Source organism: Daldinia loculata, assembly GCF_022478755.1.
Source record: "Daldinia loculata strain CBS 113971 unplaced genomic scaffold F4817scaffold_11, whole genome shotgun sequence".
In the NCBI taxonomy this organism is placed as follows: Eukaryota; Fungi; Ascomycota; class Sordariomycetes; order Xylariales; family Hypoxylaceae; genus Daldinia; species Daldinia loculata.
The window spans coordinates 134,447-157,702 of NW_026054865.1; the positions used below are offsets into that span (position 1 = coordinate 134,447).

The following is a 23,256-nucleotide window of genomic DNA, read 5'->3' on the forward strand; positions in this document are numbered from 1 at the left end:
ATCGTCAAATTGTAGTAGTAAATGCCGACTTAGTATGAAGGGAAGTGTTTATGTGAGCCTACCGTATGCCGTATATATGATGAGTATCGAGTAATTGGGAGTGAAGGAACATTACGAGGTAAGGATTTTACCAATAGAGCTAGAGAAAATAGGGGTACGGGGCTTAGAATCTATAATGTGATATAAGTAAGGAGTAAGATGACAAGAAGAGTGTTGGCGTTGACCGTTGAAAGTCTATTACACGAATTATTCCAATAAATAGTATTGCAATACAAACATAGCCCCTATATTGGTATCAGTCTACGAAGCAAAAGACATGTAAGAACCATCCGGCCTAAAATCCCATATATGCGCCAAAATATCCTCTTGTACCGCATTCAAATAAATTTCATCCGCGAGAGACATGTCTTCCCCAAACCCAGCGCCGGTATTAACACCATCCCCCGTAGCCATATTATCCGCGGCGGGGAAAGCAGGGTTTAGCTGCGTGTTCTGCGGCATCTCTGCCAGGAAAAGCGCCCTTACTTCCCGGAGCAGACGCGACATTTTGAAGAAGAATCCGCTGCGCGGACCCTCGGCGTCGACCATGCCCAGCGACACCGGGACGCGGTCGACATCTATGCAGGCCTGGTCTATAATACCGAAGACGTCGGCTCTTCGCCTCACTTCGTCCTGGTCCCAGCCGGGTTCGTCAAGGGTTTGGAGCCTGAACAGTACTACCAGGTACTGGGTAAACTGGGTGAAGAGATCGGCAGTGATGCCGTGCCACTCGCAATAGGGCAGGGCATTTAAAATGGATATCCATCGCTCCGCGATGCTTAAAACTATGTCTAGGTCTTGTAGTCGCTGGAACTGCGAAGCGCCTGTCTGGTCTATGATCCTAGGTCTGTAAAGCACTGTTTCTCGAATTTTTATTTCCGCAAAGCACAAGTAGAACTGCGTTGCTTCTAAAGATAGTTGTTAGACTTTAATAAACTACCGAAGGATAGGGTAGAGTCTCCTAACTATTTGATTCGACCTCGGCTGGCAAGTTTCGTCGAATATTGCCAAGTTCTCTTAGCAGGGCTGTAATCAGAGCGGTCGATGCTGCTTTAGGGCTTTCTACTCCCGCTGGCTGGTTTCCGAAAGAACAGGTTAGTTGGTTCGAAATGATCTGACACCTGACCTGCGTAGTCAAAAAGATATCGGTATATGCCTCCTTTTCATCTTCGAGGATACGGAGGCAGTCATCCAAGTATGATGTCCAACGAAGAGGCTCCGTTTGTCTGTATGTTAACCATGTACTAGCGTGTTTAGGTTAGTATGGCAGCTAGAAAGCCTTATTCTTAGGCATGCATATAAGGACAACGCTTACGAAGACGTGAGATGGAAGACAGCTAGCATGGTCCGACGCTCTTCTATAGTTCGAGAGCGCTGCTCTACGGGCCGTTGAGTTGGGAATCGATTACGCCGCAGCGGCCGCGTCGGCGTATCATGATGTATATTCAGCTCGAGGGCAAGTGATACGGCTAACTGAGAAAGCATACACATAAATGGTTTATCCTCCTTGAGGTGATGAGACCTTTCAAGTCGGTTAGTTTGACTTATCAGTTTAGTCATTTGAAATGAGGCCGCGGGACACAGACCAAGTAGCGAAGCAGACGATGCCAAGGAGTAGATCCATATCAACTATATGTTGCAAAACTACTCTGTGTGATATAATGCGCCATATTGTATCCGCCATTGCGAACTGCTGCGAGATCATCTTGGAGGTCAAGGCCATAATGACAAGCCATAGAAAAGGCCTCTCACGGCGCAGCTCAGCGGAGCTCGTTGATATAGGGATATAAACAACAGGACACATGGGAATGAAGGCATTACGAAAGCTGTCTAATAGTTCTTCTGCGGCCGCTTCTGATATTTTATGAACGGACACATCATCGAATATGGGGGATGGTGATGTAGGAGTAGAGGGGCGTAAGAGATGTACGATAGTAGCAGTGGTGTCTATGGCGATATCCGGATGCTCACGTACAGGTATAGATACAGGTGTTGGAGACATGGAATCAGTATAACCAGCGAGTGCCCCTCCGGGTAAGGATTCTGGCGTATGCTGTTGGGCTTGTTTCTCAGCTGCCTGAGAGCGTAACAGGCTTACAAGCTCATCTAATTTCTCCTCAAGTCGAGTGCTACCAGCTGGAGGCGGATGTTGCACGGGTGATTGTGGGAGAGGTGGCGTATGGGCTTTCCGTTTGCGAGCAGTTAAGGTTGGTTCACAAGTCTTTCCAAGACGATGGCACCTCTCACAGGAAGACCCATCAGACCGATAGAAACACTTGCATTTGGCACGGGAGCAGGCAACGCAAGCCTGGCCGTAAGGCGCCGGACTGCATGACGCCGCTGAAGGACCTGCTATTGGACCGGGTGGCATTTGATCTTAGGTTCGGGTTCTTCCTAAGAGCTAACGGATACCGGACTTGAACAAGACTACCTAGAGCATGAAACCCCCGGAATGGCAGTTTGGTCGTAACACGAGACAATAAGGTGTAAGTTGTCGAGGGCCGCGGGTTTGGCGACTAGGAATGGTATGTCTTACATAAGACTCTTGCATAATCCCGCGGGTTTCGTCGTAACACGTATAGTACGAAGTACATGTCTTATTGGCCTATGCATAATGATGTAATCATCCGGCATTGGGAAAGTCCAGCGGGATTACTCGAGGCCATCACTCCTACTTTCATGACTTTGGCTTCTAGTTGAGATGAATACAGAATAAAGGAAATACCTACCTGCCTAACCTATGTAAAAGACACTACCTAAGGTAACAACATTGAAAAAGGTACTAGTCCCGCTACTATCAGGGGTACATAGGAACTAGTTACCCGCGATTATCTTAGTGCCAATAGTGAATTTTTAATCTACAATACGATTAGAATATCAATAACGTCAAAAAATATGCCCCATTCTTATTGAAGCAAATAATGTACTCCTTTTCAAACCTATTTTCTCAACGAAAACAACAAGAATAAAAATGATGAAAAGCGTCTTATTAAAATCATTATTTCAAGGAATACTTCATAAATTTCTATGGAGAAATGGTGAAGTTATCGATATTATAGTATAAGATACTCTTGTTACATGATCAGAATGGGGCATCTTTTTGACGCGATTCTGACGATTGATATGGGTTCTAGAATTAGATATCGGTAACATATGCCCTCTTAATTGCGCCTAATGTACTTCGAAGAGAAGGGCGGAAACGATATCGCACATAAAAGCCAATACCGAAAACGCCTTCTCTTGCGAATAAACCTTTATGGCCCAAGTCGTTAAACCCCGCGGGATTATCCCGACGTAGGATCAGCGGCATGACATTAGTTCTTATATATATACGACCATCGTCATTAAGAACTCTTTAGCTGAAATACCACAGTTTCATCCACAACCAACACGATATAGCCTCATCTCATTACATATATCTATAATATTCACCAACATAATCAAATCCATCATTGCAAGGACGGAAGAAAACGAATAACCCATAATGGCCGACTTATCTTCTGTTTTCAAACAGGCTTTCTTCTCTGGAAAGCCAACTTTCACAGAGAAGGATGTCCCGGATTTGACTAATAAGGTCACCATCGTCACGGGATCTAACACTGGTGTCGGCAAGGAGATCGCTCGAATTCTCTACTCCAAGAATGCCACGGTTTACCTAATGGCACGATCTGAAGAGAAGACGAAGAATGCCATCGACAGCATCAAGGCCGCTGCTCCCGGGTCTAAAGGCGAATTGGCATATATCCGCCTCGACCTAGCTGACCTCCCGAGCATCAAGACGACGGCTGAGGAGTTCCTTAGCAGAGAGCAAAAACTTGATATACTTTTCAACAACGCCGGTGTCGCGTACCCGGAGAAGGGATCCAAAACGAAGCAGGGCTACGAACTCCAGTTCGGCGTGAACTGTCTCGGCACATTTGCCTTGACACAACTCTTGACGCCGATCCTAGTGTCAACAGCGAAGACAGCGCCTCCCAACAGCGTTCGCGCAATCTGGCTATCGTCCTCGGCCGCCCTGAATATAGACCCCAAGGTCTTCCTAAAGGGCGTGCACAACATCGAGAAGCTAGGAGAGATGGAAAAGTACTGCATCAGCAAGCTCGGGAACTACTTGCACGCTGCCGAATACGCAAAACGCCACAAGGCAGATGGTGTGCTGGCCGCCTCGTTGAATCCCGGAAATCTCGACTCGGACTTGTGGCGCACTCAGGGGCCTATCACAACTTTCTTCCTCCGGAAGACGGTTTTCTACCCGGTTGTTTATGGCGCGTACACGGCTCTTTATGCTGGACTCTCGCCTCATATTACCTCCGACAACTCTGGCGTCTTCGGTAAGTACCACTAGCCATTAATAGCCACTTATAGAAGCTAAGCTGATCGCGATTAGTTGCCCCGTGGGGAAGGATCTGGAAAATCTCGAAAGGGATGTCCAACGCATCGAAGAGCAAGTCTGAAGGCGGTAGTGGAATCGGGGAGGAATTCTGGCAGTGGAGTGAAGAGCAGGTTAAGAAGTATTTCTGATTGATGTTTAAGGGGTTGCGCTTGGATTAATCTGGTATTGGGAGAAGAGACGTAAGGGATAATGGGATGGATTTTAGATCTCTCTTGTGCTTGGACTGCTATAGTTTTATTCCTAGTTTATACGGATTATGCCTTTTGTCGGCAGCCGTTTCATTATGTTGAAGGATAGGTTTAGTGAGTCTTAGATATTAACGATGAACGTTCTATAGAATAGGGACTAAGAGATCTTAGCATGATGATTGAGGATGATGCGTAATGACTTTGTATGGACGATATTCTATGAAACAAGCCTCAAATATGTCTACGCGGATATGTCAATTACCTCTTATCTTAAGAGTAGCCGACTAAGCTTGAAGTCGGCAGTCCGAAGCGGGTACTTCATCTCGCCAAATCTAAACTTAGCCCTCGAAATTCTCTAAGACTTCGGCTTCGCAGCCTCGGAGGCGGAGAACTCCATCTTTACGGCTGAATATGCAGAATCTTACAGTTCCCTGTCTCTAACCCAATGCTATGGTGTGACTAAGTCTACCGGTAGGTATCTACCTATGGGTGTGTATGGGCTATGCCGACATACGGACATGAGTTATCATAGTAAATATATTAAGTCCTATCATATGTTGAATAGTATCACTATTAAAGGAATTTACATCATACAGGGATCTAAACAACGTGGAACTACCTACCTTGGTAAACTAGACGACTAGGGCTTACCTTTTCATCTCTATAGCAAGGGCCTAAACAATCAAAACAGTTCAACTTTATCAGCGTACACCAACGTGCATATCAAACCCCTTAGCTGAAAGTTGGAAAGATCATATTTGGAGATTAAGCAACTATTAGACGGAGGAAAAGACCAAAAGTAGTCTAATTAGTACTACCCTATATTGACTCATCATGAGGCTAACCACGACAGGCCGTGTGATATGTGCTCTCAGAACTGGCCTCAGATGTGCGATAACCCTATCGCAAATGGTATAAATTGGAATGGAGGATGTAAGCGCCCCCGCCATCTGGTTCGGTTCCGATCCGAGAACGATAACTAACGCCTTTTATAGATGCGGAGTACACTATTCTTCGAGCATAAGCTGCTCCTTTGCTATGTGCAGGTTCAACTGTTTTCAACGCACTACGGCTGGCTGGCGAGTCTTTTACGCCACTAATCCGGGGCCTCGATGTTATGGGTAAACTGGTGGTCCTAAGCATTCCCGGGGACATGACGCTTAGCCATATCGATATGGTCCAACGCGGAATCTCGGTATAGGCGTGGCCCGTAGGGAATAATCGTGACTCAGAAAAAGCTATTGAGTTTGCTTATCGCCATGGCATATGATGCGCTGTTGAGACGTTCTCGTTGGACCAGGCTCAGGAAGCCTAGGGTATTCATATGTTCCCCGTATAATAATATTGCTGCATCATGCTAACTTTCCTAGATGTAATGATGAGTGGCCGACATCGGTTCCGAGCTGTTCTCAAGATGAATTTAGTCGAGTGATTAGTTGCGGAGTGCTAGAGTTAAGGGGCTAAGGGGCTGGGGCTGAGATGTGGGTAAAAGGGAAGTTAAGGTGGAAGGCCGCGGCGTTTCATACACATTCTCTTGTGAGGTGGTGATGAGATATGATTATAGGGGTAGACGTGTTTATCTACTCTATCTTTTATGAGAGGCACTTATATAACTTTCTATTAGCAAGGAGGATCTGTTTTGAACACTTGTTTGAACTTGTTAAATTAATAGGAGACTGAATTGAAGACTTTAAAGTTTGTAGGTCTCATGGAACGTATTGCCTTACAAACACCAATAGTGTGAATATAGTTCATTGATAACCCTTTATCTCTAGTACCGTAACTATGAGATCGTAGTAGTTTGACAAAGAGACTACGTTTATGTGTGCCCATTGACTGAAATTTGTATATATCCTGGGATAGACGAATGGGAATGGGTAGGTAACTAGAGTTGACGCGTGAAATTATATAAATCCACAAAGACAAGATATTAGGTACTTGAGTGGAGTATATCTAATCACGTGCCGAATAGTTTAACTTGCCTTTTGCACCGCCTCCTATTGTGATACATCCCCACCCGCAAGCAGTCTAATCCGCTTTGACTCCTGACACCGTGCAACAATTCCCGACCGTAGGTGACCTTTAGGTACCGACTGTAACCTAGCATACTTCCTAGCGCACTTTCGAGCCCTGCTAACAGCTGGATAACACCTGCCTTACTTAAGGTACTTTGACAGTTTTAGCAGCAATCCGACCGCCTGCCTTAACGATTGCCTTAACAATTGTACCTAATTCCCCCCCCATTCACAACTCCACTACTCAGGTATATTCGATTGTCTGCATCTACAAGACACATCTAAAACCTTTCCAGGCAACCAACCGAAACCGTGACAACGGAAGAGATTTGGGAAGTGCCCGTAGAGATTTTAACAACATTCGACTCTAGACTCTGGACATAGCGCCGACCTCGACCTTTTGTTATAGTTGCATCACATATAGGCCCCACGGTCTAGCTCCTTTTTATCTATCACCGCCGCTACAGTCTCTCCTGTTCTCTTTGACAGTACTTTACCTCGACCGCAAGTTTATCGCCCAACATGGCCAACGACGAATATGATGTAAGTCTTACTTATTGTTTTCCTTCTATCTTGAATTATTAGACGGTCCTTAGAAGATCTAGCTAACCAATACTTACTACAGTTCCTCTTCAAAGGTGCGAACCCCCTTGCCGACTACTCGAGCTCCTGAAGCAATAGTTACTGACGAGATGGAATTATAGTGGTGTTGATTGGAGACTCCGGCGTCGGAAAGTCCAACCTACTTAGTCGATTCACCCGTAACGAGTTCAATCTAGACTCCAAGTCGACGATTGGCGTCGAATTTGCGACTCGATCCATCCAAGTCGATTCTAAGACGATCAAGGCGCAGATCTGGGATACTGCGGGCCAGGAACGATATCGCGCTATTACCTCTGCGTACTACCGAGGTGCAGTCGGTGCGCTCCTTGTCTACGACATCAGCAAGCACCAGACCTACGAGAATGTCACGAGATGGTTGAAGGAGCTCCGAGACCACGCCGATGCTAACATTGTCATCATGCTGGTCGGAAACAAGAGCGATTTGCGGCACCTCCGAGCAGTACCTACGGAGGAGGCCAAGGCGTTTGCCAGTATGTCTACGATTCAATTTATTGAAGATGCCCAAATTGCTGACACGAGATCTCTAGGCGAGAATCACCTCTCTTTCATAGAAACTTCTGCTCTCGATGCCAGCAACGTTGAGCTTGCCTTCCAGAACATCCTTACTGGTAAGTATCCCCTTTGCCACATTTGGCTTACGCAAGCGCTAGTTAAGGCAACCACATACTAATAACGTATTTTACTTTTAGAAATCTACCGCATCGTTTCGAGCAAGGCGTTGGATAGCGGCGAGGGTGCCCAAGCTCCGATGGCAGGCACCAACATTTCGTTGAGCAAGTCTCCTGACGATGCCGCGAAACAGGGCGGGAAGTGCTGTTAGTTCAATACTCGCGACGAGATGATACGACGGTTATACGGTTGATATGACATTACGTATATGGCGTCACGTATGGCCCGGAACGAATACACTTGTGATAGGGTGATGCGTCATGGGGGTTCGGGATATTGACCTTACACAGGACATGGTTCTCTTGTTTTGTTTTCCTGCTTTTACTGAAGTTCGTGGCCGTAGCCTAAGATTTTGACAACTAGGGGTCACGGACAATGTCTAATCTAACACACCCGACGTAGTTACTAAATGCTATCTTTCTCTTGCCCCTACTAATATAAGAATGTCTCTTTGCTGTGCATGTTCACTAACTATGTAATGTCCAGCCGTAGTCTCATTAATCAATGTGGCTTCTTCATCTTACCGATAGGTTGGATCGAGGATCACATGCTCTAGAAGAAAAGTTGTAAGTAAGCCGTTTATGTCTTTCTATTCGGTAACAGCTCGCCCTCGAACGGATTCATCATATCTGATATCAAACTTATTTAGATAATCCTTGCTGGCAGCTTGGCGATCGTGAATGGATACGGTTACCAGCATAGATTTCGTACATGTAATCGGGCAGTCGGCCAAGTTACCACGCATGTAGATAAGGTACATCATCATAGGTACAACACAAGCCACGCGCACGCGCGGATGGTTCGTCTTAGCTCCGGCCCCGCTATCATCTATCGATAAGCCTAGCAGAAAAAAAGTTCCCGTTCGAATCGCGAATTGAATTGAATTGAAGACATGATCCAGCGACCATTTTAAGCATCGCAAATTTTGACCGAGCAATGGCAGCCGTATACAAGTCATTGTCCAAGGGGACTAGTAGCCAGAAGGCCGAAGCGCCTGCCAATGGCGTCCGAAAGAATAAGCAAAGAGTTTTAATATTATCTTCCAGAGGTGTCACATACAGGTATTTTCGCAACCCGCAAGCTCGTGACCGCTTGCGCAGAGAAATATCTAACAGCTTTTGTTCGCAGACATCGACATTTACTTAATGACCTTGCGTCTATGCTCCCCCATGGCCGGAAGGACGCAAAACTAGACACGAAGTCGAAGCTTTACCAGCTCAACGAGCTCGCGGAACTTTACAACTGCAACAATGTGCTGTTCTTCGAGGCGCGCAAAGGCAAGGATTTGTACGTGTGGTTGAGCAAGGTTCCTAATGGCCCAACGGTCAAGATGCACCTCCAGAACTTACACACAATGGAAGGTTGGTAGACTCTGTTTATGTCCTCTTTGGCCCTCTTCTCGGGTGGGGATGTTTCATTGCTAACTCTTTTTCTTATAGAGCTGCACTTCACGGGCAACTGCTTGAAGGGCTCAAGACCAATTCTCTCCTTCGACGCCGCCTTCGATAAGGAACCTTACCTACAAGTCATCAAGGAGCTTTTCCTCCACACATTCGGTGTGCCACAAGGCGCGAGGAAATCTAAGCCCTTCATAGATCGCGTTATGGGGTTCACATTCGCAGATGGAAAGATATGGGTGCGCAACTACGAAGTAAAGGAGTCAGAGGCGCCGAAGGTGCAGGACGGGGAGACGGAGGTAGACGCTAAGCCTACTAAAGGCCGCAACAAGGAGCTCGACGTCAGCATGGTTGAAATTGGCCCCCGATTCGTGCTCACCCCTATCGTCATCCAGGAAGGCTCCTTCGGCGGGCCGATCATCTACGAGAACAAAGAGTTCGTCTCGCCGAACCAAGTCCGAGCCGACTTGCGAAGGAGACAGGCTACGAAGCATAATACTCGTACAGAGCAGCACGTGGAGAGGCTCGCGAAGAAGGGGGATCTGGGACTGCGGACGAATGGCAAGCAGGCTCCGGTGGATGCGCTGGATACGAAGGAACTGTTCGCTTAGATGTTGTAACTTACTACCAATGGCGTTCTGGCGTTCCTATGACACCCAGGTATCTTCAGATATTCTCTAGCAAAAGATGCTAATTTTGAGCTGAAATAATACCCTGCAATAGCTAGCCTCTATCATGATAATGTGAATATCTTCTAGTGGTTCATTCTCTCTGTATACCTTGGGTAGGTACGCTATGATATTATTGCTGAAATTCACACTTATTAGCTTCCTATTCCAGCATAAGTTAAGCCTTAAGGTAAGCCACCTTGATAACTTCCGTCACTATTCATTGCATTACTAGCTGAAGATAATGATGGATGATGACTATAATTACCCCTTACCCGTAGATGTCTTAAATTTGTAAACCTATCATATTCTAACCTTTTGTAAGTAGATTAAGATATCTACCTACCTATAAGAGGTTTAGATATGAGTGCACTTTATATAGCTCTTTCTCTATGCTATAAGACGCTCGGACCACTACACAACTATGTATGTAAAGTATGATTAAATAGAGTTAGCGCTAGGCAAAACCTCGGCCCGAAACCAGCATCCAAGCTCTATGGGCAAGTCCATCGAGACAGGGGGGATACATCAGCCAGGTACATATATGAAGTCAGGTCGTGTTGATGTCGCGTAATTTACTTCTTCCTTTTCGATCAAGCAACAATATGGAACTACCACGCCATGAGTCCGCCTTTATGGCGTACCCAATTCAGCGGCATGCGGTTCAGCTGCTCATTATTCTTATTCAGAATAGCCCCAAAGGAGGGGTTGTCGCGGATTGAGTTGAATAACTCTCTGCTCCTGTGTTGACCAAGGGGTGCTAGGTGCCGACAGACAAAGAGAGCTGTCGAAGCCCTAGTATCAGGCTGGCTAAGGAGTCAAATAGTCTCAACTCCTAGGTGTGAAGAGAGAACGATATATTGTTAGGAGATTACGTCTCAGGAGGACATTAGACGTGAACTCCTTTCCACCAGTGAGACAAACGCCTTTAAGGGGAGGGAAGCATTAAGTACACAAACGGTGTTGCTAAGAAGGAGAGAGACTGCATTGTCGTCGGTCTTCCTGAGAATAACACTTCGGACAGCTCAGTTTAGAGTAAGTCTCAATCACTTTCGAATCACGTATGGGCACTGACTGATTCGTAGCTAGTAGAGATTGCCCAGTATTTTAACAGCTCGCTCTAGCAAAGGGCCCCCGTCCATGTCAATTTGTATCTAGGTAGTCAACACTAAATCGCCTTGACTACCTCTGAAGCTACCTGGGTACTTTCTACTGCCAGGCCCGCAAACCGTCCCGGAAACTTGTCATCGCCAGGGAGTATCCGCAGAATAGTTCCATTACGGAATCTCCTACTGCTACTTTCCCAGATTTAATGCTTTGCTTACTGCCACCTCTTTTATTTGTCCATCTCTACTAATTTTACACTTGCCTTCACACCACCCACTCTACTACTTCAGTATTGTCTTTCTATTCTCCTACTCATTACAGTGGCACCATATAGAGCTTAGAGGCATTTTGAATGTTTGGCCTGTTCAATTCGAGTACACATAGATCTCTCAGGAGATTCTACAGTCGGCAAAACTCAACTCTGGTTGCACCCCAAGGCATTTAGGTCATTCTCGGAACTAGTATCAACGAATCATAGCCTTCTTGATTTGATACCTATTGCACATTGCTGGCCTCTTGTTACTCAAGAAACCTCAATCCTCCCTCATTGAACTTTGTGCAACTTTCACTAAGCATATCAGCAAAACTGTTGTTACTTTTTCGCCTATCCTGGGTTCGCATTGCAAAAGTGGCACTTCGGTCGCATCTAGAACTGTTCAAGGGGTTACTTTCATTCTGTTACAGTTCAATCAGAAGCCTAATCCATCATCCACTGGAGTTGGTCATTAATTCCATTCGCATATTCAAACTCAGATCTGCGAATAAGTCCATACTTCAACATGCCATCCGCCAATGTTACCCTCCAGCCCTCCGGCAAACCCCTGCTCTATAGCATACCTAATGAATTGATACTCGAAATCATGAAGCTGCTATCTCCCTTGGATGCCTCAAACCTTGCTCTTTCGAGCCAACGGCTATTTCTTGTGTTCAAGGGAAGCAAGGAGTCCATTTTGATTACTGTCCTCCAACGTCTGCCCGAGATCAACATCCTTCTTTATACTTACACCGCTCACAAAGACGAATCCCATTTTGAGTTTATGCTCTGTCCGCGTATAATCGAATATCTTCGCGAGAATTTCACCATAAGCCTCATGGAACTCGGTGGCGCCTCTCAAGAGTTTCCGAACAGGCGGCCCCTTGAGGTCCCGAAGTATACACTCACGACCCAGGATATCGAGCAAATTTGGAACATGGCGAAGGTGGTTGACTGGTGGGTTGAAAAATACCCCAGACTTCATTGGAGGGACAATTCAGAGGATCGTCGCTGTCTACGAGGTAGCGAGGTAGCCCGGGTGAGAAAGGCTGTTGCTCGCTGGTGGTTGTACGCGAAATATCACCATGGAAGCACCTTTAACCGATTTAGCGTTTTTCAGCCAAGCACATGGACGGTTGATACTCGACTCCACCATATTCGTCTCATGCCAACGAGCGAAATTAATGAGCTTTGGCACCTCTGGCGCCTGGTAAGAGAGACAGTGAGCAAGGACCTTTGCTCATCTCCCGAGAAAGTTTGCCACTGTAAGGTAAGTCTTCGTCCCAAATTATATCCTACCGAAATATACTTACTAACTAATCTATAGCAAGGCTATAGCGTCGAGCTCGTTCCCTGGGGAGCTGGCGAAGGCCGCCGCCACGCGAAAATTGTTAAGACTTATATGAAGCTTGATCCTGAGCAGCTTCGTTATTACCTCAGCCACTACGCGAACTGGAAGAAGTCTGTTACCATCAGTTCAGTATCCGACATAGAGCCAAACTTTGCTCGTGATTCCGAGACCTTGTCTATTTCACTGAGTAAAGTTCTCGGGGAGCGCAAGATCTTCAGAGATGTGCAGTCCTGGGCAGACATGCCGCAATTTGGAATTGTGGACGAGGATCGACCAAGCGAGTTACACGATACCAAATGGCTTGACGACGCCTGGCCGGATGGACGGGTACCTCCGCTTCCAGCGCATGTTCCCTTTTTTCCATTCGATTCACCATCGATTGTCGCCCGAGGAGACGATGGCACGGAGACGTTTTTTCCATTCTAGGGTCAGGATCAACGTCGTCGGTGCCATCGATGCAAGAAGACCATTGTCGAATTGCAAATGGCTCCTACCCCTTCCCAGGTCCTACCGCAGAACTCTCCTTTTGCCGCGGAGTAGCTCAGGATAGGACAATTGCCTCTCAGCCGGTCCAGGGGGTAGCTAAAGGCAGTGATTGCAATACTGCTCAAGCCCGCTACGAAGAACCGCTACAAAGAAATCGTGGGGGTTTGTTACATATGCATTGCGCGAGGCGTCTCCTCTTCCGGCTTGTATATTATATAGGATCTTTCTCTTTTTCTTTCCTATCACTAATTTCCTTCTATTCACACCTTGCAGTGCAAAGACGTATCAACGGTCGCAGGGCACGAGATTAGGATTTCGGATCTGTATGGGTTGTATTGCCCGATGTCACAGCATCCTGAGGAGGAAGAGTATGGTCAGTTTGAGATGAATACGTATTAGTCTCACATTTAATATTCTCTTTGTACGTTTAGAGGTATAAGTATCTGGTCACCCGGATACTGTGCTGTTTCAAACGATTTCTGCGAAGGTATTCTATTCAAATATTCGGAGGCATGAAAGCATAAGGAGCCGGTCAAGACTTTCCTGGGCTTCCAAAGCATCGCGGCGGGTACTGTAGTCAAACAGACGAGCTCGGTTCGTAATTTCCTAGAATACTGATAGGTACATATTATACATTGCGTTTTCGTAATTCAAGGTCTTCTTTTCATCTTGCCTTAATGTCTACTTAATTATAGGTCAAATAAATTTGTCGCCGTAGTTACTGAAAAGTGCATGTGTAAATAAAGGCATCTTTAAAGGTATCTTATGTACCTAAATTGAATTCCTGATACCTATAGGCAAGTAGCACCTACGGAGGTACCTAAATACAGGTGTCTGTGTTAAAAACGGGGTTATCTGGATCCGATACGCCGCGCCCCAACTTTAGAACTTACCAAAAAGATTACTGACCTAGGCAAGTTTACTTACCATAGCATATCAATAACACAATAACATCTAATAGTACCACCTACCAGCCACACCAAGCATACCTAAACCACTACGAGAGGTCATTAGAACTCATCGGCAAGTTTTTAATTAACGGTTTCTACGCCTTTTCATCATTGCGGGAGTCTATGCCACGTTGCGGAGACGCTGAGGTGCATCGTCTCATACTCTCCGTCAAGTAAAGTAGTGCGTGAGCTGTTCAAGCAAGCAAGCAACATTCGCCCAGTGTAAGTACACCATCACTCCACTCTATATTTTCTATATTTACTGTATCATCCTTAAAATAGAGCTGTTTCTCGTGTAGTAAGAATATTTAATACGCAGGAAGGACACGAAGACCTGAATTAAGATACTATTCTTTGGATCCATCGAAGCTCCCTTTAGAATCATCAAGTAAATCTTACCTTATGCTTTGCCGTATAAGTCCTGTATCAAGAGCATCTAGCTAATTCTATTACATTGTTATTTTCTTACTTTATCTCGATTCTACTATTTCTTGTCACCGTTTTCGTGCATCGAGATATACATTCTTAGCTGACAAATTAACAGATCATTGTCAACATTCATCATCTTTGGCAATAACCTCACAACTTGCTATGGGCATGTGAATCATCCACCCCTTCGAGGAATCTAAACCAAAATCTCGCTTGCCAGGCCTAGACATATCCACGCTAACCACCGCGGTACTGTCCTGAGTTCTCACGGCTGGGTACCTGTGCTGTCGGTAAAGCTTAACAATCTGTTGACTTAAGCCGGCAGTCGTGTTTCTTTCTCTAGTCTGGCAAACACTACTTGAGGTTTGCCGAGTGGAAGGCGCAGCCTTCGACTCGGCTAGGCTTGACGCCGACATGGAAGGTGAGGATCAGTCTATGACTGATGCGCCTAATGGCTTTGACGAGTCCCACGTCGTCGCTGTGACAAGGCAGGAAGGCGGCGACGTTTCTGCCACGAACGGCATGAACCTGGACATGGACGAGAGCGACGAATTTAGTGAAACCGACGAAACAATAAAATCTATGCGCCGGCTAGGTATGCTTCCCACGGGATGCTGTTACGATGACAGGATGAAGCTCCATGCAAATGCCGATTTTGGGCCCTCACCACACCATCCAGAAGACCCGAGGAGAATCGAGGAGATCATGAAGATGTTTAAGAAAGCTGGCCTCGTTTTCGCGGGTCCCGATTCTGATCTTCTTGATATCCTGAGAGAAGCTCCGACCAAATATATGTGGAGGATTCCAGCTCGTCCGGCCACGAAGCAGGAAATCTGCACGGTACATACCCCAAGGCACTATGACTGGGTTCAAAATCTCTCCCAGATGTCCACAAGAGAGTTACGATCATTGAGCCATAAGCTGGACCAAGGGAGAGCCTCTCTGTACGTAGGTGGTATGTCTTATGAAGCAGCACTACTTGCAGCAGGAGGTTGTGTGGAGACTTGTAAGAACGTTGCTTCTGGACAAGTGAAGAACGCATTCGCTATTATTCGGCCACCGGGTCATCATGCCGAGTGTGATGTACCTATGGGGTTTTGCCTTTTTAATAACGTCCCTATCGGCGCCAGAGTCTGTCAAGATGAGTACCCAGACACTTGCCGCAAGATACTCATCTTGGATTGGGATGTTCATCACGGAAATGGCGTTCAGAACATTTTCTACGAAGACCCGAATGTCTTATATATATCCCTCCACGTCTATGAAGATGGCAATTTTTACCCAGGAAAACCAGATAACGATATGATACCCGACGGAGATATAGACAAAGTCGGCGAAGGTCCAGGCAAAGGGAAGAACGTGAACATTGGCTGGCCATCCCAAGGCATGGGCGATGGCGAATACCTCGCCGCTTTCCAGAAGATTGTAATGCCCATTGCTCGCGAATTCGACCCGGACATGGTAATTATCTCTGCTGGCTTTGATGCGGCCGATGGTGACGAGTTGGGTGGATGTTTTGTCACACCACCATGCTACGCACATATGACGCACATGCTAATGTCCCTTGCCGGCGGAAAGGTAGCTGTATGCCTCGAAGGAGGCTATAACTTGAAGGCAATTTCCAATTCAGCTTTAGCTGTCGCCCGGACACTCATGGGAGAACCGCCACCAAAGATGGGCGTACCACCCCTCAATAAGGATGCAGCAAGACTCCTAGCAAAGGTTCAAGCTGTCCAAGCGCCCTACTGGGAATGTATGAGACCTGGGATAATCGAGGTCCGGGAATTGGGAGATAACACTTCTCGTTTACACGACGTTATTCGAGGTTATCAACGGCAGATATTGTCCGATAAGTATGCCATGGTCCCCCTCTTCATTCAAAGGGAAGTCCTCTACAAGTCGTTTGAGAACCAGGTTCTTGTCACGCCGGGATTGCAAGCCAAGAGAAAAATTATATTCGTCATTCATGATCCGTAAGTAGCACGCACAAAACTTCCGTTATCTCTACTAACAGATTACTCAGTCCCGAGTTGAAGGCAATGCCAGATATTATCGATAACACAGTTGATCCTCATAACGGCTTCATCGTAAGTGGGCTTTATTCAAATTGTGAGAGCAAACGCTAATATATGGTAGTTGGATGGTGTTATGTCTTATGTTGATTGGGCTCACAAGAATGACTTTGGTATTATGGACGCCAATATTCCCCATTACATTACTCATTCTGAGGACATCGACGCGTTTACTCCCCGTGCAGACGAGAAGACTTTGCAACGGCAGATCCAGGAACTGGTATGCTATATATGGGATAACTATCTTCAGCTCTACGATGTGGAAGACCTGTTCATTGTAGGCGTAGGCAATGCATACCTAGGCGTCAAGGTCCTTCTGACGAATAGAGGTACGTACAGAGACTAGAGTCATTATAAAGGAGCTTTTGGTGCTGACGAGGCTGCAGACTGCAAAAATCGAATCGCGGGTGTGATTAATTTCGTAACGGGTAACCTACGACCAGTGAAATCGGAAACTGACACAGAACTGTCGAGCTGGTATAAACAGAACTCGCTAGTCTACGTCACAAACGACCATGCTTGTTGGAAGGACGACGATCTGGCAAAGAAGGTACTAAAGAAACGCTTCGGGGGGGTACACAGGAGCCCGGAAGTTGGGCTCAACCGGATGATGGAGGCACACGCGAAAGAGGTGTATCAATTCATCGGCGAGAGGTGTAGTCAAGATGGAAGCGGCAATACCACGGAGGACGAGAAATAGATTCCAGAGGTTCAGAATAATTGTAGCTGTCTAGAGCAGCTGGTTGTATATATCAGACCAGAGAGGGTGCGAAGGTGCGAAGATGCGAAGGTTCGAAGAGGAAGTACTTGTTTACTAGAGGTGGTTGCGGACTAGGCAACGATTCCGTAGCTTTCATTTTTCTACGTAGGAGATTAGGAAATTAAGAGATGAAGAGGCTACAAATGTATTGGTTGTCCTTATCAATATCAGCGTCTCGAAAGTACCTACCTAAAGGTGTTTCCGCTACGCAACGGAAAGAGAGCTGCAGCAGCATATTGGTTGTTGCATATGTTGTGAGCGATACCACAACGTACCTGCCCTAGGTAGGTACTTAGGTTGCAGCTACCAAACTCGCAAAGTTCTCTTTTTAAACAGCTTTCATTTTTTTCCTCTCCTTTCCATTTGAAAGCTTCTACTTAACCCACTCGCGAAACCACCAGACAATTACATCTACTTATCAGTATACTTGCAACTTCTTTACGTGCATCTCATCCATTCGATTCTTCGCCTTCACTAATACCATTCACATTTTACTAAATCGACCCAAGGGGTTAGCTTAGATCCTTTAAGGTTACCCCTTACCTGCCTTAGGTACCTCTGCTAGTCCTTTAGCAGCTTAGGTCCCTAAGTTATTAGGTTCCCGGTGGGTACAGGCGGCGATAGGCAGATTAAACCTCCGGTATCAAGGTGTTACTATTGGTCAACATGGATCGAAATCAACGTTTTCGTAAAGATGCCCCTGCAAGGCCTACAAGACGCCGAAGAATTCCAGTACAGAACAATTGGCACCAGTCACTACCCTCCCATTCTATCCAACAGAACCTCCCGCCTAATCCTAATCCTCAACCCGCCCAGGGCTCCCAGCAAGGCCCAAACCAGGAACTCGAAACTAGGAATTATCTGCAAGATACATCTCATACAAGCAATCCTCCGGAAGCAGTTGAACTCTTTCCGTCTATCGGTTCTTCTCGAGGAGATATCTTATTCGCACCACGGTCTGATCCACGCGATTACGGCGCGTTCGCTCATCGGGGGATGGATCGCGATTCGCGAAGTAGAAGGTAAGGGTAATCTTTAATCAAATTAATATCGTTACCATTCCAACTATGAGATCGTAAAGCTTAATTGCTTGGTCACTATAACCTAACTATCGCAGCCTACTTCGGAATTGGTCAGGGAAATAGAGTGCTAACTAGATAATGATTATCCCTATAGGTACGATGACGGTGAGGTCACTAGATATGGCGCTGGTGAATCGTACCGCCCGTTCAATTCCAACCGGTCTCCGCGCCGGGCTAGAAGCCCTCCAAGAGGCCGTAGCCCACCACTTCTAGATAGCGACCGTTATGTGCCCGGTCGATCCCCACGACGTCGCTCGCGAAGCGCTGATCGCTACCGCCGAGACCTTTCCAGAGACCGACGAGATACTAGAGATATGGGTGACAGCTGGAGACGACGCGATAGGAGCCGTAGTCTTCGCCGAAGCCCTCCACGACGGTCTCCCCCCCGACGTAGTCCGCCTCGAAGAAGTCCGCCGCCGCGCAGGTTCTCACCAAGACGGGATGATAGAGATCGTTTGCGATCTCCGCGAAGGGGCTATGACGCAAGGTTCCAACCACCACCCCAGATTAACAATCCTAATCTTATACCCCTAACAAGTCTTCCATACAGACGGAGATCGAGATCTCCCTTCGACAGAGACCGCGTCCGAGAAAGGTCGCCTCTCCGACGTTCACCCCCGCCCATTCCGAGGGCTAGTACCTACAGAGCCCGCACCCGCAGCCCGGATCGACGAGACGATCGCTACGGCCCTTCGCATAGCAGACGTCCTTCCCCGCCACGCGACTCTGCAATCTCTTCAGCAATTCCGTCTCGGGACACATCCCGTAGATCTTCGCCCCACCCTCTTCCTCCTCCTCGTCGCGACGATCGATCACATCCAGAGTCTCCCATACCCTCCAGACCTTTGTCTAGATCTTCTCATAATGTACCACTTAGAGATCGAAGTCCTCAGGGGACTCCGAAAGAATCCAGTGCTACACCTAGATCCCCTCCGCGTGGCCCTGCCGCTCTCCGAGCACCTCCCACCGGTCCCAGAGATACTCGCGCTTACGGGAGCCAGTCTGCCGGGGCGATAGGCCCGCCCCCCAGACCAGTTCCAGCCGTTCCCGCAGTAGCAAGTCGACCCGATATCAGCCCTAGTGCCCCGCCGGCAGGTCCTAGAGGCTACGTTGCCACACGAGGAGGCGGTTATAGTCGAGGCGGTCGAGGAGGACCCAGCTGGGGTAGTACGATTCAAAGCCGTAATCTACCACCAGCCGCAGGTCCCATTCCTGCCTCAGCAACAACAATCTCTAATACCATCCCCACCGGCCCGCGAGCAGGCCCATCCTCGCAATCCGTTCCCACAACCCCCGTCAACCAAGCCAAACCCTTCAACCCACCCAAGGGCCCAGCTGCCGAGAGTACCCGTCCTAGCCTAGCGCAGCAACTTCTTGCGACTCTACCACCTATCGTTCCCGGAGGTAAAATGGACCCACATTACCTCGCCATGACAACAGGCGTGATGCCCGAGCTCCAGGCCCACACGTTGCAGCTGAAAGAGGAAGAAGAGAAGTTGCGTGCGGAGAAGTATGTTAAGGAGGAGAAGTTGAGAAAGAGCCTGGCGTTATGGGATAAGTTTGAAAGGGAGGCCAAGGTCTTGGAATTGAGAATAGAGCTCAGTGAGAACAGCGTGAAGAAGTTTGCGGGCGAGGGGGTTGGAGGTGCGGCGTTTTAGTAGAATGACGGAACCGGAGATAAGGATGAGAATGGAAGGGTAGGTCTTTTAAGGTGTTCCAATTATTGGTGTGTATCAGGCGAAAGAAAGAGTTCTAGCATGGACGAAACGGGCGGAACGCAAATGCAGAGATGGGATGAGACGAGGCTCTTTGAGTGTACTTCTATTGTTGAGTTACATGTCTAAAGACTGTCTTGTCTATCTGTCTGTCTGTCTGTCTATGGACTCCCAACCGCGATGACATAAGTGGATTACCAAGGAGAACTGCATCAATATAGACAGGCGTCTAGGAAAGGCGTGGAGTTCGCTTTGTTACTATTGCCGTGTACCATATGACTACAAAAAGGTAGAAAGATACCTTGTATGTCTCGTTGTTTAGAGGCTACCTAGCTAGCTGCGTATTGCATGATACCAAATCGATTATTTTATTAATGCGGAGTAATCAAATCTTAATATTCATAAGGAGTTGCGTTTTAGTAAGTATAATAGGTGTAGTATGTCCGTCTCATGGATTGCAGTTTAATCGGGTTTATTCTACAAGAGGTGAGGTGAGTCGTTGATCGGGAAATAGACCTACGTAGAATTCATCGTGCGAAGAGACAACGAAAACCGCAATTAAATATTATGTAAGGTATGGTACACACACACATATATATATAATAATTTTATACATTTATATACCATCAAGACACGAGACATAAGCCAGTTCAGCTTCTACCTCTATCTCGCCGTTTACCCAAATATCTACGCGAATTCACCTCCGACCCCTTCTTCGACAGCCGCAAAGTGCTCGCTCGCGGCCCCGCAAACGAGCCCCTATGAAACGTCCCCGCCGTCTGCAGTGTCTGGCGATCTATCTTCCTGTACCGCGTCTCGTACGACATCCAGTTGTCAAGCGCTGGGAGCTGGATCCTCAGCGTGGGAAGAGCAAGCAGCTTTATCTTCGAAGTATCTAGGATCGTGGGATGCATAGAACGTGGTTCTTGCTTTTCGCTGCTCTCGCTCTCGTTCTCGACCCCACCTTCATTATCCCTGCTGTTACTATCCGTACTCACCACTTTCCACGGGAGAATCGGGTATCCGGGCCGCGGGGTGGTGTTCTCCATGTCGAGGAGGCTGAGAGGCTCTTCGAGGTAGAAAGCCGGGAGTGTGTATCTGACCTTACCCGGGGCGTAGCGCTTGAGGAGTGTAGCTAGCCGCTTCTGGTCTTCGGGCGGGAGTTGCTCGCGAAAGGCTTTGGCGTGTTCTTTCAAGAATGGCAAGATGAGCACGCGATAGGGGAATCGGTGCTTGATATGGAACCAATACCGGCCGTCCCATAACGCCCAATCCATCCAGCTAGACATCAGCCATCGCCCCTTTTTGTTGCGATTGGTAGCCCAGTACGGCGTGCGGAAGCTTGGAAGCGGTTGTATTGAAGGGTACGGTGCGCGCGAAATATACCAGCTTAGTTGTTGATTCATTGCTCCCGTGGAGGCCGGGCCGCCAGGGCTAGACTCGACTGGTACGAGATAAGCGCCGGAAATGCTGAATGCCTTTGGAGGTGTAGCCATGGGTAGCTCTTCAGGGAGAGCGAGAGACGGGAAGAGGCGCGTAACGTGATTTTCGAGGGTCGAGAGAAGCGGTGGCTGTGATTCTGGGTTGACTAGCAAGAGAATCTTGCGTATAAGGATAGCGGCAATCTGCCTTTTCTTCAGCAATTGTGCTCGATGTCGCAAGTACGAGCGAGAATCTCTCCTCGCTATACGCAGCTCCAATCTCGGAAACTGGACCGTCACAGTTCCGGCAAGCAGCTCAAGATCGTGAATAGTGGTCCGTCTCAGCAATCTGTTCGCTTCAGCCTCTTGAGCCTGGACTTTCCGCTCACACCTCTTCGAGAGATTAAGGATCGCTGGTTTTTGTAGAGCCTTAGGAAGGGTGTAACCTTTGTATAGGTGCCTGATAGCATTCCTCATCGTAAGTGTATGATCCGTATTGGTGGCATCTTCCCACCAAGGAACCTTGTTCTCTAAACAAGTTGCGATCAGACGGTCCTTGCTAAATTCAAGCAGGGGTCGGTAGACGGTAACTCCACCATCTTCGACGGCAAGGTCTTTGGGTGTAAATGCTGGAATGTCTTTCGTCTGATAGAATTCCTTCATATCGAAGTCAGTCGAGGCCCAGTCATCCGTTTCCTCCTCAGCCATGAGGTTACTAATAGCATTCCTGAACTCTCGTCGCATATGCTTCCGCTGTCTCCTAGTAGGGGTCAGGTTGTAGAAAGGAAAGCTGCGAGCTTGATCATCCACAAAACCACTCTTATCAGCACCGAAAAGGCCATGACACTCAGGAATGTCGCAGGCTGACCTCATACCGCGTAGGCCACGAATGCCGTGTCCCTGTAGCAGGCGCATGAGGACGGTCTCATACTGATCATCCTCGTGGTGCGCTAGAAGAAGACTCCCGATGTTTCGAAAGGCGCATACAGCTCCAATCTTCCTATACCGCTGAGTGCGCGCGACGCTCTCGAAGTTGGGTAAGTCCTTTGGAAGCTGAGAATCGCCAAGTATCTTGGACCAATTAATAGCAACCAATTCATCAACCAAGCCCATATCCTTGAGAACCTTAAGGACAGCGAGACCCTCTTCTCTAGACCCCTGGCGGAGGCCATGGTCGACGACGATGCCCCGAAATCCAGATACAGGATTATCAGAGATCTTGAAGTCGGGGTCTATCTTGCGCACTTGAGAACAGAGAAAGGCAAGGGCCATAGAATCGACGCCTCCACTCACAGCTATGGCTATTAAGCTTGTTAGAATTGTCGGTCCCCTTTAGAGTATATGATATATGATTTCAGAACTCACCAACTCGCCTATGGCTCGTCCCTCTGGCATAAGGGAACCGAGGAGTACAAGTGGCGCGCACGGCGTCCATGAACTCGGGGACGGTAATCGCCCTCGCACTTGTATGCAGAACATGGTGGAGCGTGCCCATTCCATTCTACACTGATATATTCCCTCCCCAGCTACGACGATGAAGTTGCTAGGTTAGAAGCGTAACAAGAAGAAAAAAAAGATATAAACTCATATTGAAATTGACGAAACTATTACATAACTCGGGAGCTACTGCACAATAT

The 23,256-nt window shown here is 47.4% G+C and overlaps 8 protein-coding genes across 8 annotated transcripts; 6 read left to right on the forward strand and 2 right to left on the reverse strand.

Moving 5' to 3' along the window:
* Positions 1-155: 155 nt before the first annotated feature.
* Positions 156-2,563, reverse strand: F4817DRAFT_330525 (uncharacterized protein). Its single transcript, XM_049302400.1, has 4 exons — positions 1,626-2,563; positions 1,355-1,561; positions 1,006-1,283; positions 156-947 (listed from the first exon to the last, which is right to left on the reverse strand). The coding sequence occupies exons 1-4, from the start codon at positions 2,408-2,410 to the stop codon at positions 301-303; spliced, it is 1,917 nt and encodes a 638-aa protein (XP_049161221.1). The 5' UTR covers positions 2,411-2,563; the 3' UTR covers positions 156-300.
* Positions 2,564-2,952: 389 nt separating this feature from the next.
* F4817DRAFT_330527 (NAD(P)-binding protein) lies at positions 2,953-4,870 on the forward strand. Its single transcript, XM_049302401.1, has 2 exons — positions 2,953-4,370; positions 4,427-4,870. The coding sequence occupies exons 1-2, from the start codon at positions 3,524-3,526 to the stop codon at positions 4,558-4,560; spliced, it is 981 nt and encodes a 326-aa protein (XP_049161222.1). The 5' UTR covers positions 2,953-3,523; the 3' UTR covers positions 4,561-4,870.
* Positions 4,871-6,568: 1,698 nt separating this feature from the next.
* On the forward strand, positions 6,569-8,360 carry F4817DRAFT_330534 (ras family protein). Its single transcript, XM_049302402.1, has 6 exons — positions 6,569-6,883; positions 6,932-7,178; positions 7,261-7,273; positions 7,340-7,729; positions 7,787-7,867; positions 7,949-8,360. Exons 2-6 carry the CDS (start codon positions 7,158-7,160, stop codon positions 8,077-8,079), a joined length of 636 nt encoding a protein of 211 aa, XP_049161223.1. The 5' UTR covers positions 6,569-6,883; positions 6,932-7,157; the 3' UTR covers positions 8,080-8,360.
* Positions 8,361-8,775: 415 nt separating this feature from the next.
* On the forward strand, positions 8,776-10,332 carry F4817DRAFT_23809 (Brix-domain-containing protein). Its single transcript, XM_049298997.1, has 3 exons — positions 8,776-8,989; positions 9,057-9,289; positions 9,368-10,332. The coding sequence occupies exons 1-3, from the start codon at positions 8,865-8,867 to the stop codon at positions 9,934-9,936; spliced, it is 927 nt and encodes a 308-aa protein (XP_049161224.1). The 5' UTR covers positions 8,776-8,864; the 3' UTR covers positions 9,937-10,332.
* Positions 10,333-11,879: 1,547 nt separating this feature from the next.
* On the forward strand, positions 11,880-13,130 carry F4817DRAFT_357288 (uncharacterized protein; the record flags this gene model as incomplete). Its single annotated transcript, XM_049305899.1, has 2 exons — positions 11,880-12,623; positions 12,681-13,130. The coding sequence occupies 2 exons, from the start codon at positions 11,880-11,882 to the stop codon at positions 13,128-13,130; spliced, it is 1,194 nt and encodes a 397-aa protein (XP_049161225.1).
* A 1,714-nt stretch (positions 13,131-14,844) lies between these two features.
* Positions 14,845-17,568, forward strand: F4817DRAFT_23851 (putative histone deacetylase A). The gene is made up of 4 exons (XM_049299002.1): positions 14,845-16,542; positions 16,593-16,656; positions 16,706-16,970; positions 17,028-17,568. Exons 1-4 carry the CDS (start codon positions 14,984-14,986, stop codon positions 17,339-17,341), a joined length of 2,202 nt encoding a protein of 733 aa, XP_049161226.1. The 5' UTR covers positions 14,845-14,983; the 3' UTR covers positions 17,342-17,568.
* Positions 17,569-17,655: 87 nt separating this feature from the next.
* F4817DRAFT_330542 (uncharacterized protein) lies at positions 17,656-20,579 on the forward strand. Its single transcript, XM_049302403.1, has 3 exons — positions 17,656-18,423; positions 18,578-18,970; positions 19,022-20,579. The coding sequence occupies exons 1-3, from the start codon at positions 18,068-18,070 to the stop codon at positions 20,139-20,141; spliced, it is 1,869 nt and encodes a 622-aa protein (XP_049161227.1). The 5' UTR covers positions 17,656-18,067; the 3' UTR covers positions 20,142-20,579.
* A 162-nt stretch (positions 20,580-20,741) lies between these two features.
* On the reverse strand, positions 20,742-23,207 carry F4817DRAFT_330545 (uncharacterized protein). The gene is made up of 2 exons (XM_049302404.1): positions 22,985-23,207; positions 20,742-22,920 (listed from the first exon to the last, which is right to left on the reverse strand). Exons 1-2 carry the CDS (start codon positions 23,112-23,114, stop codon positions 20,849-20,851), a joined length of 2,202 nt encoding a protein of 733 aa, XP_049161228.1. The 5' UTR covers positions 23,115-23,207; the 3' UTR covers positions 20,742-20,848.
* Between the last annotated feature and the right edge of the window lie 49 nt (positions 23,208-23,256).

Coding starts and splice junctions, on each gene's coding strand:
- F4817DRAFT_330525 (XM_049302400.1), bottom strand. CDS start 2,410: ATGCCACCCGGTCCAATAGCAGGTCCTTCAGCGGCGTCATGCAGTCCG. Junction 1,562..1,625: donor ATCGTCTGCTTCGCTACTTG/GTCTGTGTCCCG, acceptor CCGACTTGAAAG/GTCTCATCACCTCAAGGAGG. Junction 1,284..1,354: donor GTCTTCCATCTCACGTCTTC/GTAAGCGTTGTC, acceptor TAAACACGCTAG/TACATGGTTAACATACAGAC.
- F4817DRAFT_330527 (XM_049302401.1), top strand. CDS start 3,524: ATGGCCGACTTATCTTCTGTTTTCAAACAGGCTTTCTTCTCTGGAAAG. Junction 4,371..4,426: donor CGACAACTCTGGCGTCTTCG/GTAAGTACCACT, acceptor GATCGCGATTAG/TTGCCCCGTGGGGAAGGATC.
- F4817DRAFT_330534 (XM_049302402.1), top strand. CDS start 7,158: ATGGCCAACGACGAATATGAT. Junction 7,730..7,786: donor GGAGGCCAAGGCGTTTGCCA/GTATGTCTACGA, acceptor CGAGATCTCTAG/GCGAGAATCACCTCTCTTTC. Junction 7,868..7,948: donor CTTCCAGAACATCCTTACTG/GTAAGTATCCCC, acceptor TTTTACTTTTAG/AAATCTACCGCATCGTTTCG.
- F4817DRAFT_23809 (XM_049298997.1), top strand. CDS start 8,865: ATGGCAGCCGTATACAAGTCATTGTCCAAGGGGACTAGTAGCCAGAAG. Junction 8,990..9,056: donor TCCAGAGGTGTCACATACAG/GTATTTTCGCAA, acceptor TTTTGTTCGCAG/ACATCGACATTTACTTAATG. Junction 9,290..9,367: donor GAACTTACACACAATGGAAG/GTTGGTAGACTC, acceptor TTTTTCTTATAG/AGCTGCACTTCACGGGCAAC.
- F4817DRAFT_23851 (XM_049299002.1), top strand. CDS start 14,984: ATGGAAGGTGAGGATCAGTCTATGACTGATGCGCCTAATGGCTTTGAC. Junction 16,657..16,705: donor ATCCTCATAACGGCTTCATC/GTAAGTGGGCTT, acceptor AATATATGGTAG/TTGGATGGTGTTATGTCTTA. Junction 16,971..17,027: donor GGTCCTTCTGACGAATAGAG/GTACGTACAGAG, acceptor ACGAGGCTGCAG/ACTGCAAAAATCGAATCGCG.
- F4817DRAFT_330542 (XM_049302403.1), top strand. CDS start 18,068: ATGGATCGAAATCAACGTTTTCGTAAAGATGCCCCTGCAAGGCCTACA. Junction 18,424..18,577: donor CGCGATTCGCGAAGTAGAAG/GTAAGGGTAATC, acceptor TTATCCCTATAG/GTACGATGACGGTGAGGTCA. Junction 18,971..19,021: donor CGAAGGGGCTATGACGCAAG/GTTCCAACCACC, acceptor ACCCCTAACAAG/TCTTCCATACAGACGGAGAT.
- F4817DRAFT_330545 (XM_049302404.1), bottom strand. CDS start 23,114: ATGGGCACGCTCCACCATGTTCTGCATACAAGTGCGAGGGCGATTACC. Junction 22,921..22,984: donor GACGAGCCATAGGCGAGTTG/GTGAGTTCTGAA, acceptor CAAGCTTAATAG/CCATAGCTGTGAGTGGAGGC.